At 41.0% G+C, this 12,855-nt stretch overlaps 1 protein-coding gene across 4 annotated transcripts in view; it reads left to right on the forward strand.

Moving 5' to 3' along the window:
- Window positions 1–12,855, forward strand: part of GK (glycerol kinase) — a 53,441-nt gene that overhangs the window by 21,110 nt on the left and 19,476 nt on the right. For all 4 annotated transcript variants that reach the window (XM_074983386.1, XM_074983388.1, XM_074983387.1 and 1 more), the window contains 3 exons: window positions 6,116–6,158; window positions 8,139–8,219; window positions 9,529–9,607. In XM_074983386.1, the coding sequence (XP_074839487.1) occupies window positions 6,116–6,158; window positions 8,139–8,219; window positions 9,529–9,607 (203 nt within the window). The remainder of the gene's footprint in view (window positions 1–6,115; window positions 6,159–8,138; window positions 8,220–9,528; window positions 9,608–12,855) is intronic.

Genomic DNA, 12,855 nt, shown 5'->3' on the forward strand with positions numbered 1-12,855 from the left:
TGATAAATGGACCAAAAAAAAAAACACTTGGATAAGGTTGCCTGGCAATAATAGCTTGTGCCTTTCCAGAATGTCTGTATCAGCAAAACTCATACTTGTGTAAAACACCGCATCTGGAATTAAAGTATGTGCCCGTCCAACCTTTGCTCTACCCTCTTTAAACAACATGCTGGCAAGCCCTTGTTTTTCCATTCTGCTTTTGACATTTACTAACCAGGAGCTACCTACTCTTGCCTGACACTCCCACATTTAGCCTAATCCACAGAGAAACTCCCCCACCTACTGAGCGCCTTCAGCCTCATCATCCTTACAGACCTAATACCATCACATTCTCTACTTTCACTTACTCATCATGAGATTCTCAGCTAGTGACAGGGCCTACACAATGAAGTGAATAGTGAAATGAGGCATACTAAATCTCCCAAGATTACATGTTGTGATTCTTCCCCAAGTTATGAAGCACTTACCTACCCACCTGCCTTGATCAGTAAGAATCCTTGTGAGTGCCTGCTGTAGATCAACTCCCTGTCTCCACCAGCCATGTGAAACAAACACTCCCCATCAGCCTACACAGACTCCACTCTCCTTCTGTAGGCTAACGGGAGGTGCACCATTCTCAGAGCATCTCCCTCGATCAGCGATGGGCAACCTAGGCTGGTGAGTGGGCTGCATGAGTAGCCCTCCATCTCAGTGGGCCACAAAATTGTCGTAATCAAGATGGTCTCCTAAGATGATATGGTTTTGCTAACTGCACTTTCAGACCCAGAATTTGTGGAATTTGCCAATTGAACCGCAGCAGTGCTTTGACTAGATGCAGAAGGCATGCATGGTTCTCACACTCAAGCTGTGCAGTTAGCACGTCATATCATATGGCATTGGTTTATGTGTGTCACTGTAGTAATACTGACAGGAAAAAGATGATGTGGACCAAAACCTAGAGGAATCTGGAAACCCTGCCTGTGTGCCGTGGAACACAGGTTGCCCACCAGTGTCCTGGATGGTCCGTTGGCCAGTCTCGGTATTCACAGCTTCCAAAGAAGCAGTACACCCCAGCTTACCAGATACTGTGCGGATCACTTCTCCGCTTAACACTTGGCATTTGGATAACTCCATAAGGTAAAGAGGTAACAGTTTATTTAATGGCATTAAAGATTCAAGTAGTACCAACTAGAAATGTTGGAAATAAAAGATAACCATGTAACGGCCCCCCCCCCCAACACATGCACATATTCTAGAGCCAAGACTGACTTAACTAGTTACTGTCATGACTTATAGGGAAAAACTCAGCCAACTCTGCCCTGTGTATTACAGCCAAACTTAGCTGAAATTGTTCTTCAGTAGACAGGCCACATTGTTAACTCGCATCTTCATTGCAAAACAGGCATAGTATTTCCCTGTACCTCCAGTACTCAACCTCAAAAACCTCTTCTCCTTACCTGGAAACATTGTTCGTTCTTCTTGCTGTCTCTTCCTTTGTGTCCCTTTGTCAATTGCTCTGAAGGGTGATCCCCATTCTGACACTCTTGAGTGCAGAAGGTGGAGGCCCCCAAGCAACTTTAAAAATACTTTGCCTTTATAGGTTTCTGCTTTAAAGCTTCCCACAATCACAGATTCCTTGACCCTGGGAGGTAGCTGCCACCACCCAAATGAGAGAACCCCTCTTTAAAAACCAGGAAGACATACTTGGGGTGTGTCTCTGTGAGGTAATTCCAAGCTCTTAATGCTCCCTTAGGAGACAGCTTGAAAACAAAGAGATAAAAATTAAGCAGCAGTCTTTCAGTCTTAGGCATGCATTTACCCCAACCCTTCCCTAGGGCACAGGAATCAAATTGTTGCCTCAAAATAAAAGGTGATTTACTAACAAAACAAAAGATTTATTTGATAAAGCATATTTGGTAGCTAGGTGTTACAGATAAACTTAAAAAAAAAAAAAAAGTGGGTTAAAGCACAGAGAATCATTCCATAGGATCCAGTTTAAAAGTTAAAGTGTACAGGGTGGTACATAAGTCAGCCTAAAAAGTCCCGCACCAAACCCAAAATGAAAAATAACCTGATCACATCTGACTAAATGTTTCCTTTCTACTTACATATCTGTGTGCCCAGATCTCCTTGTGGCCTGGATATTTACTGATTGCCTTAAGCCTGCTCAGTTTTAGACATCTCTGTGTCCCTTTCCTCCAGCTGCACCCAAAAAAAAAAAAGACTTCTCAGCATGTAACTTCTTCAGTTCAGAAGATCCCCCCTCTCTCTTCTCATTGGCTCACCTAGCTGGTTGCCAATAGAGAATCCACTCTCTGTTGATTTAACCCCTTACAGGCATTCATTCATGACAGTTACTCAAGAGATTGCATTCAGCTCAAACTGTACATAGGCTTCTTTTATGAAAATGACAATATGCATACAACTAAACAAAAGTGTCTCTTTCCTCCTACGTTACAGGAATAGCTCCTTAAGAACTTAATTTTCAGTACAGACAGATAATTCCTTTAGATGTTATCCATAAATTTTGTAATGATTTTGACCACCAGGTGGCTGCTGGCCCTTCTTAGATGCCACACGTGCCACCTTCTGGAAAATATTATTGTACATAGATCTAGCTGATGGGGTCCTCTCTGCCAGTTAACCAGGAACCTTTGATATCATATATATTCCTATTTTTCCTTTGGCCCCTCACACAGAGAGGGGCTTCACAAGCACTTTCACACTTTCTGAGGCCAAAGCCCCCGATAATTCCCCTATCGCAATCACATTTCTTTGAAGGTACTCCAACTTATTCCTCAGTAGTTCAGTCAGCTACACCCAGCACAGTGAATGCAGATAATTCCTAGTGGCTATTGACAGCCCCATGGGGACAGAGTTAAAGTTACATGGACATTTACCTTAATTCATTATTTCCTCTTTTCCACAAGTTTCACTTCTGCTGACTTAGACACACTGGAGGAGCACAAGCTATATTTGGGCAACCTTAACACTAGGTTAATAAAGCTTTTTGCTGTTTGTTTTCCTTGCATGTGTTTGTGTTTAGAAAAAAAATATTGATAAGAAAGTAGTGGTCACATTGGCATTTGTAAGTATTTCATAGGTTTGCAGTTGAGATGCTCCTTTGGCTTTTCATCAGTAGATCTGGAAGAGGAAAAGTTATTTTTCAACTTGTATAGAAGAGGAAACTGAGTCACAGAGGTGACTTGACTTGGCCACATTCCCTCGACAGACCACTGACAGAGCCAAGAATAATCACAGTCCCAGCTACGTGGGCTCTGTTCACCTAGATGCAGCATAGGAGGCTCAGTAATGTGAAATTGCTCATTCATCTCAATGAAGTGTTCTTCGCTGAATGAGAACACCCCAGAGAGATGAATATGGCCAACAGCAATATACCTTGGAGACAAATGAACTTATGTGAGGGAGTGTTAACACCCTCTTCAGTAATGCAAGGGAACCTGTGATATGCATCAGCTCCTCACCCCAGGCTCAGCAGTGTCATATAATATAATGGAGCTACACATCTCCTAGAACTGGAAGGGACCTCAGGAGGTCATCTAGTCCAGTCCTCTGCCCTCTTGGCAGGACCAAACACCATCCCTGATATCTATTTGCCCCAATCCCTAAATGGCCTCCTTAGGGATTGAATGCACAACCCTGGGCTTAGCAGGCCAATGCTCAAACCACTGAGCTATCCCTCCCCCCAAGCATCTTGAGACATGCTTTAAATGTGCCTGTTCTAAGCTTATCCCACTCAGAGGCAGAGCTTCCCCTCGTCCTATGTGACATTGGTAGGCAGAGAGAATGTAGGAAGATTCCTTGATGGATAAGACTCTCACACATCCCTACTCCCATATGCTTGGAGGCACGCAGAAGGGCTTGGACAGCCTCAGAAGGGCTAGTCTGGTAGATCTCTTCTCACACAGGAGGGATGTGGAGAGGGGAAGATTCAGGAGATGGGCAGAGGCTTGTATGTATCCCAACTCGCAGAGGGGGTAAGACAGAGGAGATCAGCCATCCCCCTCAGAATGGCAGTGGACAGCCACTTGGGCTAGCTTCCTGGAGTACATAATTGGAGAGCTTTCCCCACCCACTGCCTTGTTGTGGAGCACCCACTGATGATTTTTGGGGCTAGCATAAGTACAGCTAGTATGGGAGTCACATCTCCCAGCCTAAATGTAGACACACTCCACAGAGTCGAGCTTTAAATAAAAAGCTAATTGAGTCCTTACTGTGGTGGATCTGGCCTGTTGTACTGAGTCATAGATAGGTAGCTCCTGTTGGTTTCGGCTTAGTTTAAAATACTAAATACATTCAAATTTAGTAGCTCCAAAAGTTTACTGCAAGGAACTAAATGGTGCAGAGAAATCACCATGCTGTAGCAGTGTCTTTTGCAAAAGCTGAAGCTTCTAAAATCTCCCTTCATAACTTGAGTAGACCAGGCACAACAAACAAGTGATGGAGGCTGGAAGGATTAAGTATAAGCATGAACGGCAAGAAACATGCTAAGCTGAAAGGAAGGATTCCTTTTTTAGGTGGAGCATTTAGCCTAGGGCCAGAAATGTTAGGACATTTTTAGCGCTCAGCCTTGTCTGTTGGTAAAGTAGGTGGTCAATTACATTTGAAAAGTACAGCTTCAAAACATGTGTGATGGGTATGTGGAGGTGTAATTAAACACTCAGCAGATGAATAATTCTTTGCTTAGTCCAGTTATTGTTCAGGTAAGTGTCCATTTCTCACACAATTGCGTGCTTTATTAAGCACACGAGTACATGCAAAATAGTCTTGAAACTTCACATGATATGATTAGAAGCGTCAGGGCCAGGTTGGGTGGGAAAACAACTGGAGCTGATTAGATCAGCATAGGGGCAACCGGTGCTGGGCACCGCCACTGTGCTGCACTCATACTCAAGGTTAAGTACGCCAAGGAGTTACAGTGTACACACACACACACAGAGCAATAGTGCACAGTGCAGGGCAGTGCAGTCTGGAGCACTGACACCATAGGTAGGAGAAGCAGAGGTGACCCTGGGGCAGAAGGTAACAGTGGGGCTATATCTGGTTTAGTGGTGAATGGTTGGGATTAGGTTGGAAAAATGATTTGGTTGCTAGCCTTAGGTAAGCTTGGGTCTGGGTCATGCCTAAAAATTAGGCCTGAGCCAACCTCTAATAGAAAATAGGTTTTTCACACAATATGTGTGTTTTATAGTTAAATGCATTTTGATCCATGTCCTCCACTTATTAACCTCCCCTTTTCCACCCTGTTTATATTCTGTATTACCATTTAACTGTCTTCTACTTCACGGGGGAAGAAGCCATCTACATCACTGACAAAAGAATTTTTTTTGATTTGCAGGAGCTTTTTCATATAAATACAAAGACTAATAAAGTAGATTTTATTTTCCCAGATGCATAGTTGTGCCTTATGCATATCAGTTGGTTTCTCACAATATACTTCTGAAATACTTCATGCATTAACATTTTAAGCTAACTTATTGCCTGCATGTTCCTTACACAGAAATTTCACCATAGCTGTGTCTACACTAGCCCCCTCCTTTCAGAAGGGGCATGTTAATGAGACAGTTCGGAAGGGGCTAATGAGGCCCTGACATGGCAGCTGTGTGCGATTCAAAAGTGCTGCTTTCAGAATTCATGCCGCCTGTGTAAACAGGGGGCCTTCCAAAAGGACCCCACAGACTTCAAAAGTCCCTTCTCCCTATTTAGACTAGCTCTTCCAGAGTAGCTTATTTTGAAATAAAGCTGCCTTGTAGACGTATCCTTAGAGAATTTGAAAATGTGTCCTTCCCATTGTGTGGTGCTTTTGAAACTGTTCTCTTTTTACTTAGTCTCTCCCTGTTCCAAGCTTTGCAGACTGCTGTTTTTACTTAATTGTTCACTTAAAAGCTGGGGATAGAATTAAATTTATATAAAGCTTATTTTACAAGTTAATTCAGTCTGGAGTAATGGTGGTGGTGGTGGTGGTGATGTTTTGCTATATTAAGTTACCTTTTCATGACATGCTCATAACTCAACTGTGATAAATGAATGTCAAAGGTGTTTATCTTCTATTCTTGTTTCTTCATTTTCTCTTTATAAATTACCTATTTGTGTCTTTTTTTTTTTTCCCTTACAGGTATGGAACAGGATGTTTCTTGCTCTGCAATACAGGCCAAAAGGTTGGTTGCCTGAAATGGAAATAGCTTGCTAGGAACATTCCCGCCCCCCACCCCACAGACAATTTACTTCTCCTGAAAATAAGCAGTTCTTGTTCCATAAGCCCTTTGGACATTTCCCTTTTGAATATCCCTTTAGTCACTTAACTGCTTCCCCATTTCCCCTAAGATTTTTTGGAATTTTTTTTTCCTTTTGGTGCAAGATCATGAAGTTTATAACATGCACAAGATTAAGCAATGTTCATTTTTATTTTATCCCATAGAACAAACGATAAAATCAGGCAAATATATGTAGGAGCTGAAAAGAAAATTTGCTTACTGGTGTGTGCTCATATGCTCTCTTGCAAAGCATCTCTCATTTAAAATTTCTCCAAAGCGTCACTTTAAAACTAGTTTTTCCCATTCCACTTAAATGTTGCAAATGTAGTTCCCACATATGGGCCATGTCTACACTGTCGCAAAACTTTGAAATGGCCATGATTTCGAAGATTGCTGAAATGCAGAGAAACCTGTAGGTAGAGACAGAAAAGTATATGCAAAAGAACAAGGATGAGATTATTAGAGTTGGTCTTTTCTCTTTTTAGCAAGTTAGGAAACAAGGAAATGGAGCCTTCCCACATCACATGTTTGATTAGATAGCGCTTTCTAGTACTGTAGATTACAAGATGCCCTTTTTCCTCATGGCTACATCTACACTTAGAGAAATCTTTGAAATAGCCATGCTAATGGCCATTTCAAAGATTACTAATGAGGCTCTGAAATGCATATTCAGCACCTCATTAGCATGCCACTGACTATGGCTCTTCAACATTGCCGCTTTTTGCTCCCGCACGGCTTGTCCAGATGGGGGTCCTTTTCGAAAGGACCCTGCCAACTTCAAAATATCCTTATTCCTCTCAGTAATTTCTAAGAGAAATTTATGCATAAGGTACTAGAAGGCTCAAACTAAGTTAAGTAGGTCGGAATAAGGGTATTTTGAAGTTGATGGGTTCCTTTCAAAAAGGACCTCTGTCTGGACGAGCCACGCGGGAGCAAAATGCGGTAATTTCGAAGTGCTGTGGCCAGTGGCATGCTTATGAGGTGCTGAATATGCATTTCAGCACCTCATTCGTAATCTTCGAAATCGCCATTAGCATGGCTATTTCAAAGATTTCTATAAGTGTAGACATAGCCATGAGGAAAAAGGGCATCTTGTAATCTACAGTACTAGGAAGCGCTATCTAATCAAACACGTGACATGGGAAGGCTCCATTTCCTTGTTTTGTAACTTGCTAAAAAGAGAAAAGACCAACTCTAATAGTCTCGTCCTGGTTCTTTTGCATATGCTTTTCTGTCTCTACCTACATGTGTCTCTGCCTGTTGGTTCCCTTTTCCCATATCCATCTACTCTCTTGGCAGTACTGCTTGACTACCTCCATTGTCTTCTTTCTGTGTTTTAGAAAATACATTTTTGCCTTGCACCTTCAATCTAAAGCAGCAGTTCCTAACCTTTTTGCTTGTGTGAATCCCCAATCACCCCTTTTTCTAAAGTCATAATAATTGCTGGTATCCTTGCAATTTACTTAACTTATTTTCTATGATCATTTTTATATTTTTTTCCCTCAAGCTACCTGCAATACCCTCGTAGACCCCAGCTTGGGAACCACTGGTCTAGAGGCAGCTAAGCTTGAGTTTACTTCAGCTGGTTCTGCAGGCCTCCGGGTTCTTCTTTGCTGTGAAGACCTTTGTGCAAATGAGCAGTAGCAACAGGTTCCCTTGGCTGGCAGTTTAGGAAGTGTGCTGGAACATTGGCTCATTTAATTTCTTACATTTATTTTCCTGTTACACTAAAGATTTTTTTCTCCTTTTTTTCCCTTTTATAGGTAAGGACCTTCTCATCTACTTTGAGCCTTCTAGTATTTTATGCATAAATTTCTCTTAGCAATGTGACTTGTGGCTCTACCAGTTCAATCAGCTGATGGCTTATCCATATTTTATTTTTAGCCTGTCTTGTCTGAACATGGCCTTCTGACCACTGTGGCTTACAAACTGGGCAGAGATAAACCTGTATGTTATGCACTAGAAGTAAGTATATGTGAGTGTTGGGGCCCCCTCCCATCCCTTTTGATGTTTGTTTGTTTGTTTATTTAGGAATCTTTTTATTCAGAAAAAACTTTTCCAGCGGATGGAAGAATAAATCTGTTTTTGTACGCAAAATAGATATTTAGGTCAAAATATTCCTAGCCTCATGACAGTTTTTTGTATGTGTAGATTGTCTAAAGGGAAAAAGTAAGAGGAAGTCCTAAATGTCTCTCCCATTCTTAAATATACACTGTTACCCTTAAAACTAATCATCTTCACTCAGGGCAAGCATGACTAGGTATCCCTTTGTTATCTAAAGCCTTGTGTTTTTAGGGCAGTCTCTAACCCTGAGTCTGCACGTGCCCCTTCCTTTCAAAAGGGGCATGTTAATGAGCGGATTTGAAAGATGCTAATGAGGCGCTGCCATGACTATGCAGCACCTCATTAGCATAATGGCGGCCGCAGCGATTCAAAGTGCGGCTTTTCGAATTGCGCGCCGCCCGTGGAGAAGGGAGCTTCTGAAAGGACCCCCATAGTTTTTGAAAGCCCTTCTTCGATCACCAGATAGAAGGGCTTTCGAAAACTGGGGTGTCCTTTCAGAAGGTCCCCTCTCCACGGGCGGCACGCAATTCGAAAAGCTGCGCTTTCAAATCGCCATGGCTGCCGTTATGCTAATGAGGCACTGCATATTCATTGCAGCGCCTCATTAACATATTTCAAACCCGCTCATTAACATGCCCCTTTCGAAAGGAAGGGGCATGTGTAGACCCAGCCTAAAAGATCAGGAGCATTTACCAAGTGTGTGGAAAGGGTCTGTATTCTGAGACATTTGATCCACCAGACATTAAGCACATGAGTTTTAACTCTGAAGCCAGTGAAACTATTCATGGTCCTGAAGTTTCATACACCTTTGTATCTTCAGGATTTGGAAGACTTATGTTGTCATATATGAGACATTCATTCGCCACAACTGTGTATATCAAAGTCCAAATGTGACAGCTCAGCGGACCAGGCTATTTCCACCAACATCCTGAAAATCCTTCTTCAGTAGGGGAAAAGTCTCCATGTGGTAGAGAAGTGGAGTCATACTGACTGCTCTGACAGTCCTGTAGCCACTGGATTTCCCACGACGCCAAAGAATTGTTCAACTACAATTTAGAGCAGTCCTGAGGCTGCTCTGAGATGGGGGCCTGGTCAGTTGCAGGGTCATGTACCTGCATAGATGATATGAAGGCATTTTTGTCACTCCTTTCTGGACTCTTGAATTTTGTGTTTAGAAATTAGTAAACTCTCACTGTTTTTATTTCCCTAGGGCTCTGTTGCCATAGCTGGTGCTGTTGTTCGTTGGCTGAGGGACAACCTTGGTATAGTAAAGACTTCAAGTGAAGTTGGTGAATATTCAGATCTTGTAAAGTTTTTTCAAACTGCATAGAGGGTGAATGCAATCTTGAAGTCTCTAATGTCGACCAAAAAGTCAAAAGATTAACGTAAAATAGAAGACAGGGACTATAGTAAAACTTTAATAAGTGCAGAACTCAGTTCTTTTTGCAATTACCAAAAATGATTACGTAAATTTACCTTTTTGAGTATAGGTTTGCTGCCAGTCTCACAAAACTCTGTTACTGCTGAAAGGTATAGAAATTGTGAAGAGCTGTTTTACATTGACACAATGGATTTATTGGTTTATTTAATATTGAGAACTTCAGGATAAACATTATACAGGTGTCACTGTGTAGTCCACTGAAAATTGTGTCACAACACCTACAGACTTGTTCCCAGGCTAAAAATCGGGGACTGAGAGCCTAGACCTGTAGCACGCTCTGTGCAAGTGTTTGTAGGCATGGAGTTCACTGAAAGAATATCTCAATTTGCAGGACTATACCAAAGGATATTTAACTTGGAATGTGAATATAATATCTGAGGATAATCCATCTTGCCCAAGAATGGACTTACCAGCATAAACCTATGTATCTAACACTTAGATTCTAGAAAATTAAATTAAAAATGCAAATATGTAATGCTTTGAGAATTTTGGACAGAATTAGCTTCTGAAAAATTACCCAGACGCAAGGGATAAAACTTTGAAAAATGGTCAATGACACAGAGGCTCTTAAATCATTTGGACAGTCTTGTAAATTTTATATCAAATCTGATCGATTTCATGCTTTGCATTACAATTAAAAGCAAGTAAGAGTTCAGTATTGAGCCTGTTTTTTAAAGTTAGACTTCCAAATTTGTATTTAGCACTTCAAGATACATATAGTTAGGTGTTTTGAGAATTCACTGTTCCCACTGACTTCAGTGAGATCTGGGGTTGCGTAATTTCTGTATAACTGCAACTGAACATCTGAAAACTTTGTTTAATCTTCAGTTTTTGTCAGCCTTTCTCAACATTTAAACACCCACTTTTATTACTCTGATCTCAGAGTGCTTCTTTAGAGGGAATATGTATTGTCTACACATGAATGTTTCTAAAGGGATATTGTTGGCATGAAATCTACTTAGATTCGTAAGAGTTGATAGAAGTTGTGGCGCTCCTGCCTGACCCTAATTTCTCCTGGCCAATATTTGTATTTTACAGTTACATATTCCTCTTCTTCATTTCACTGATTTCGTCCATTCTGACAGGGAAATTTTCTTCACTGTATGATGGAAAACTATGAAACAGACCGTACAGTGTTGTCAGATGCGTAAAGTAAATAAGTTGGAAGGGAGAGGATAGAAATCCATACTCTTTCCCTATCATTTTTCACTTAAAATTGGCACAGGTGCTATTTTTAATGATAGGTAAAATTTTTAAGAGTGCAACTTGTAAATCTACTTCTCGAAGAGCCAAATGAAACACTCAGAATTGCAAAGGGAGAAATAAAATGGCTCATCATACATTCATAATGGATATCTAAGTGTGTGTCTGCACAGGAGTTGGAGTAAATCCCAGCTGGGTAGACATACCTGTGTGAGATTTTTATTTGAACTAGTGGGCTAAAATAAAAAAAGCAAGGTAGCCAAACCTATGTCCACAGCCAGATAGGCTAGCCACCTTGAGATTGTACTCAAGGTAACTAGCCTGTCCTGCCGCTGCCCTTCTGTCTTTAATGTGCTTTCTCTGACCAAACTAGTATCTCTGTCCCTCAATTTATGAGCTTATTTCTTTCCATGAAAACTGCTTGTAAGGTGAAAATTCATAAATTGAAAATGAAATTCCCATTAGCATCCATGTAAAAAGTTCTGACTGGTTGGTAAGTCCCAAGAACATCATCCAATATGTTTCTCACATATGTTACAATACTATACAATCATAAAAATAAGAACAGTGCTATTTTATTGCTTTTTTATGACATTTATTGCCACTAGTCAGTTTATAGATAGGGGTGAAGAAAGTGGTGTTGACATGGGATCATGTGAATCGTCACTGGAAGCAGCTCCATAGTGACTTCAACCTCCTTAATTGGGGTTTTATCTTCGGCTTTTGAGGTTGAGGGTTGAGGATTAGCTGATGATGATGAGGGTTTAGGAGGAGGTGATGAAACTGAGGGTTGAAAAAATGATAGAACTGAAGTTTGAAGTCTCTTTCCTGTTGTGCAACTCCTGATAGCATCAAACAGATTCATGGATTTGTCACTTGTATGCTAAACTCTGTTGTAAGTTTGGGTCATTGTCATCGAGAATTTCTGTAGCTGCCTCCTATGCAGTGAAGAATTTTGAGAGTATTTTAGTGTCCAGCATTTTTTGTCGTTCATCCAATTCTTCCTCCTCCTTTTCTGATAACCTTTCTGCATCCAGTTGACTTAATTATTCATTAGTCACTCCTTCTTCACTTTGTAACAATAACAGGTCTTGAACATCATCTGTGTCTACCTCATTGAGTCCTGCTTGAGTTGCCAGTTGCACGATAGAATTTGAATGTCTTTCACCTCACCCTCAAAACCTCTGAAATCGTGAACATATTTCGGCAATAGCTTTTTCCAAACACAGTTCAGGATACTTGGAGTAATTTTATTCTGTGCAGCTGTGATATTTTCTACAGCCATCTTGCCATTTGTACTTCTTCCACAACTGCTTAACTGTTGGTTTGTCTTCTCCATCTGATGCATATATGAGATACCTCATCACCAGTTGCAGCTAGTAAACTTTAAATGTAGCAATGAAACATTGATCCGTTGGCTGAAGGATGGAAGTACTATTTGGGGTAAAAAAAATGCACTCGAATATTATTGCCATTGATAGGGTGACCAGGAGCATTATCCAGGATCAGCAGACGTTTATTATCTCGGTTTATTTTCAGCACAATATTTAGAGATAAATGATGGAACATAGCTTGGTGTGTAATCAGGAAAAACCTGCTTTGTCACCCATGCCTTTCTATTAGAACGCTAGATCACAGGTAATGACATCTTCTGTAAGTGCCCTCGGTTTATCCAAACGGTAAATTTCACATTTCCTTCCAAATTTCCACCAAGAAGCAATGTCAGTCTGTCTTTCAAGTCCTTGAAACCTGTTGCCTTTGTTTTATCACTTGAAATAAAGGTTTGAGAAGGCATTCTTTTCCAGAAAAGCCCTGTTTCATCAACATTAAAGATTTGTTTAGGAGAATATGTACCTTCATCAAATATTCATTGTAGTGCGGCTGGGAAAATGT

Source organism: Carettochelys insculpta, chromosome 1 (genome assembly GCF_033958435.1).
Source record: "Carettochelys insculpta isolate YL-2023 chromosome 1, ASM3395843v1, whole genome shotgun sequence".
Taxonomy (NCBI): Eukaryota; Metazoa; Chordata; order Testudines; family Carettochelyidae; genus Carettochelys; species Carettochelys insculpta.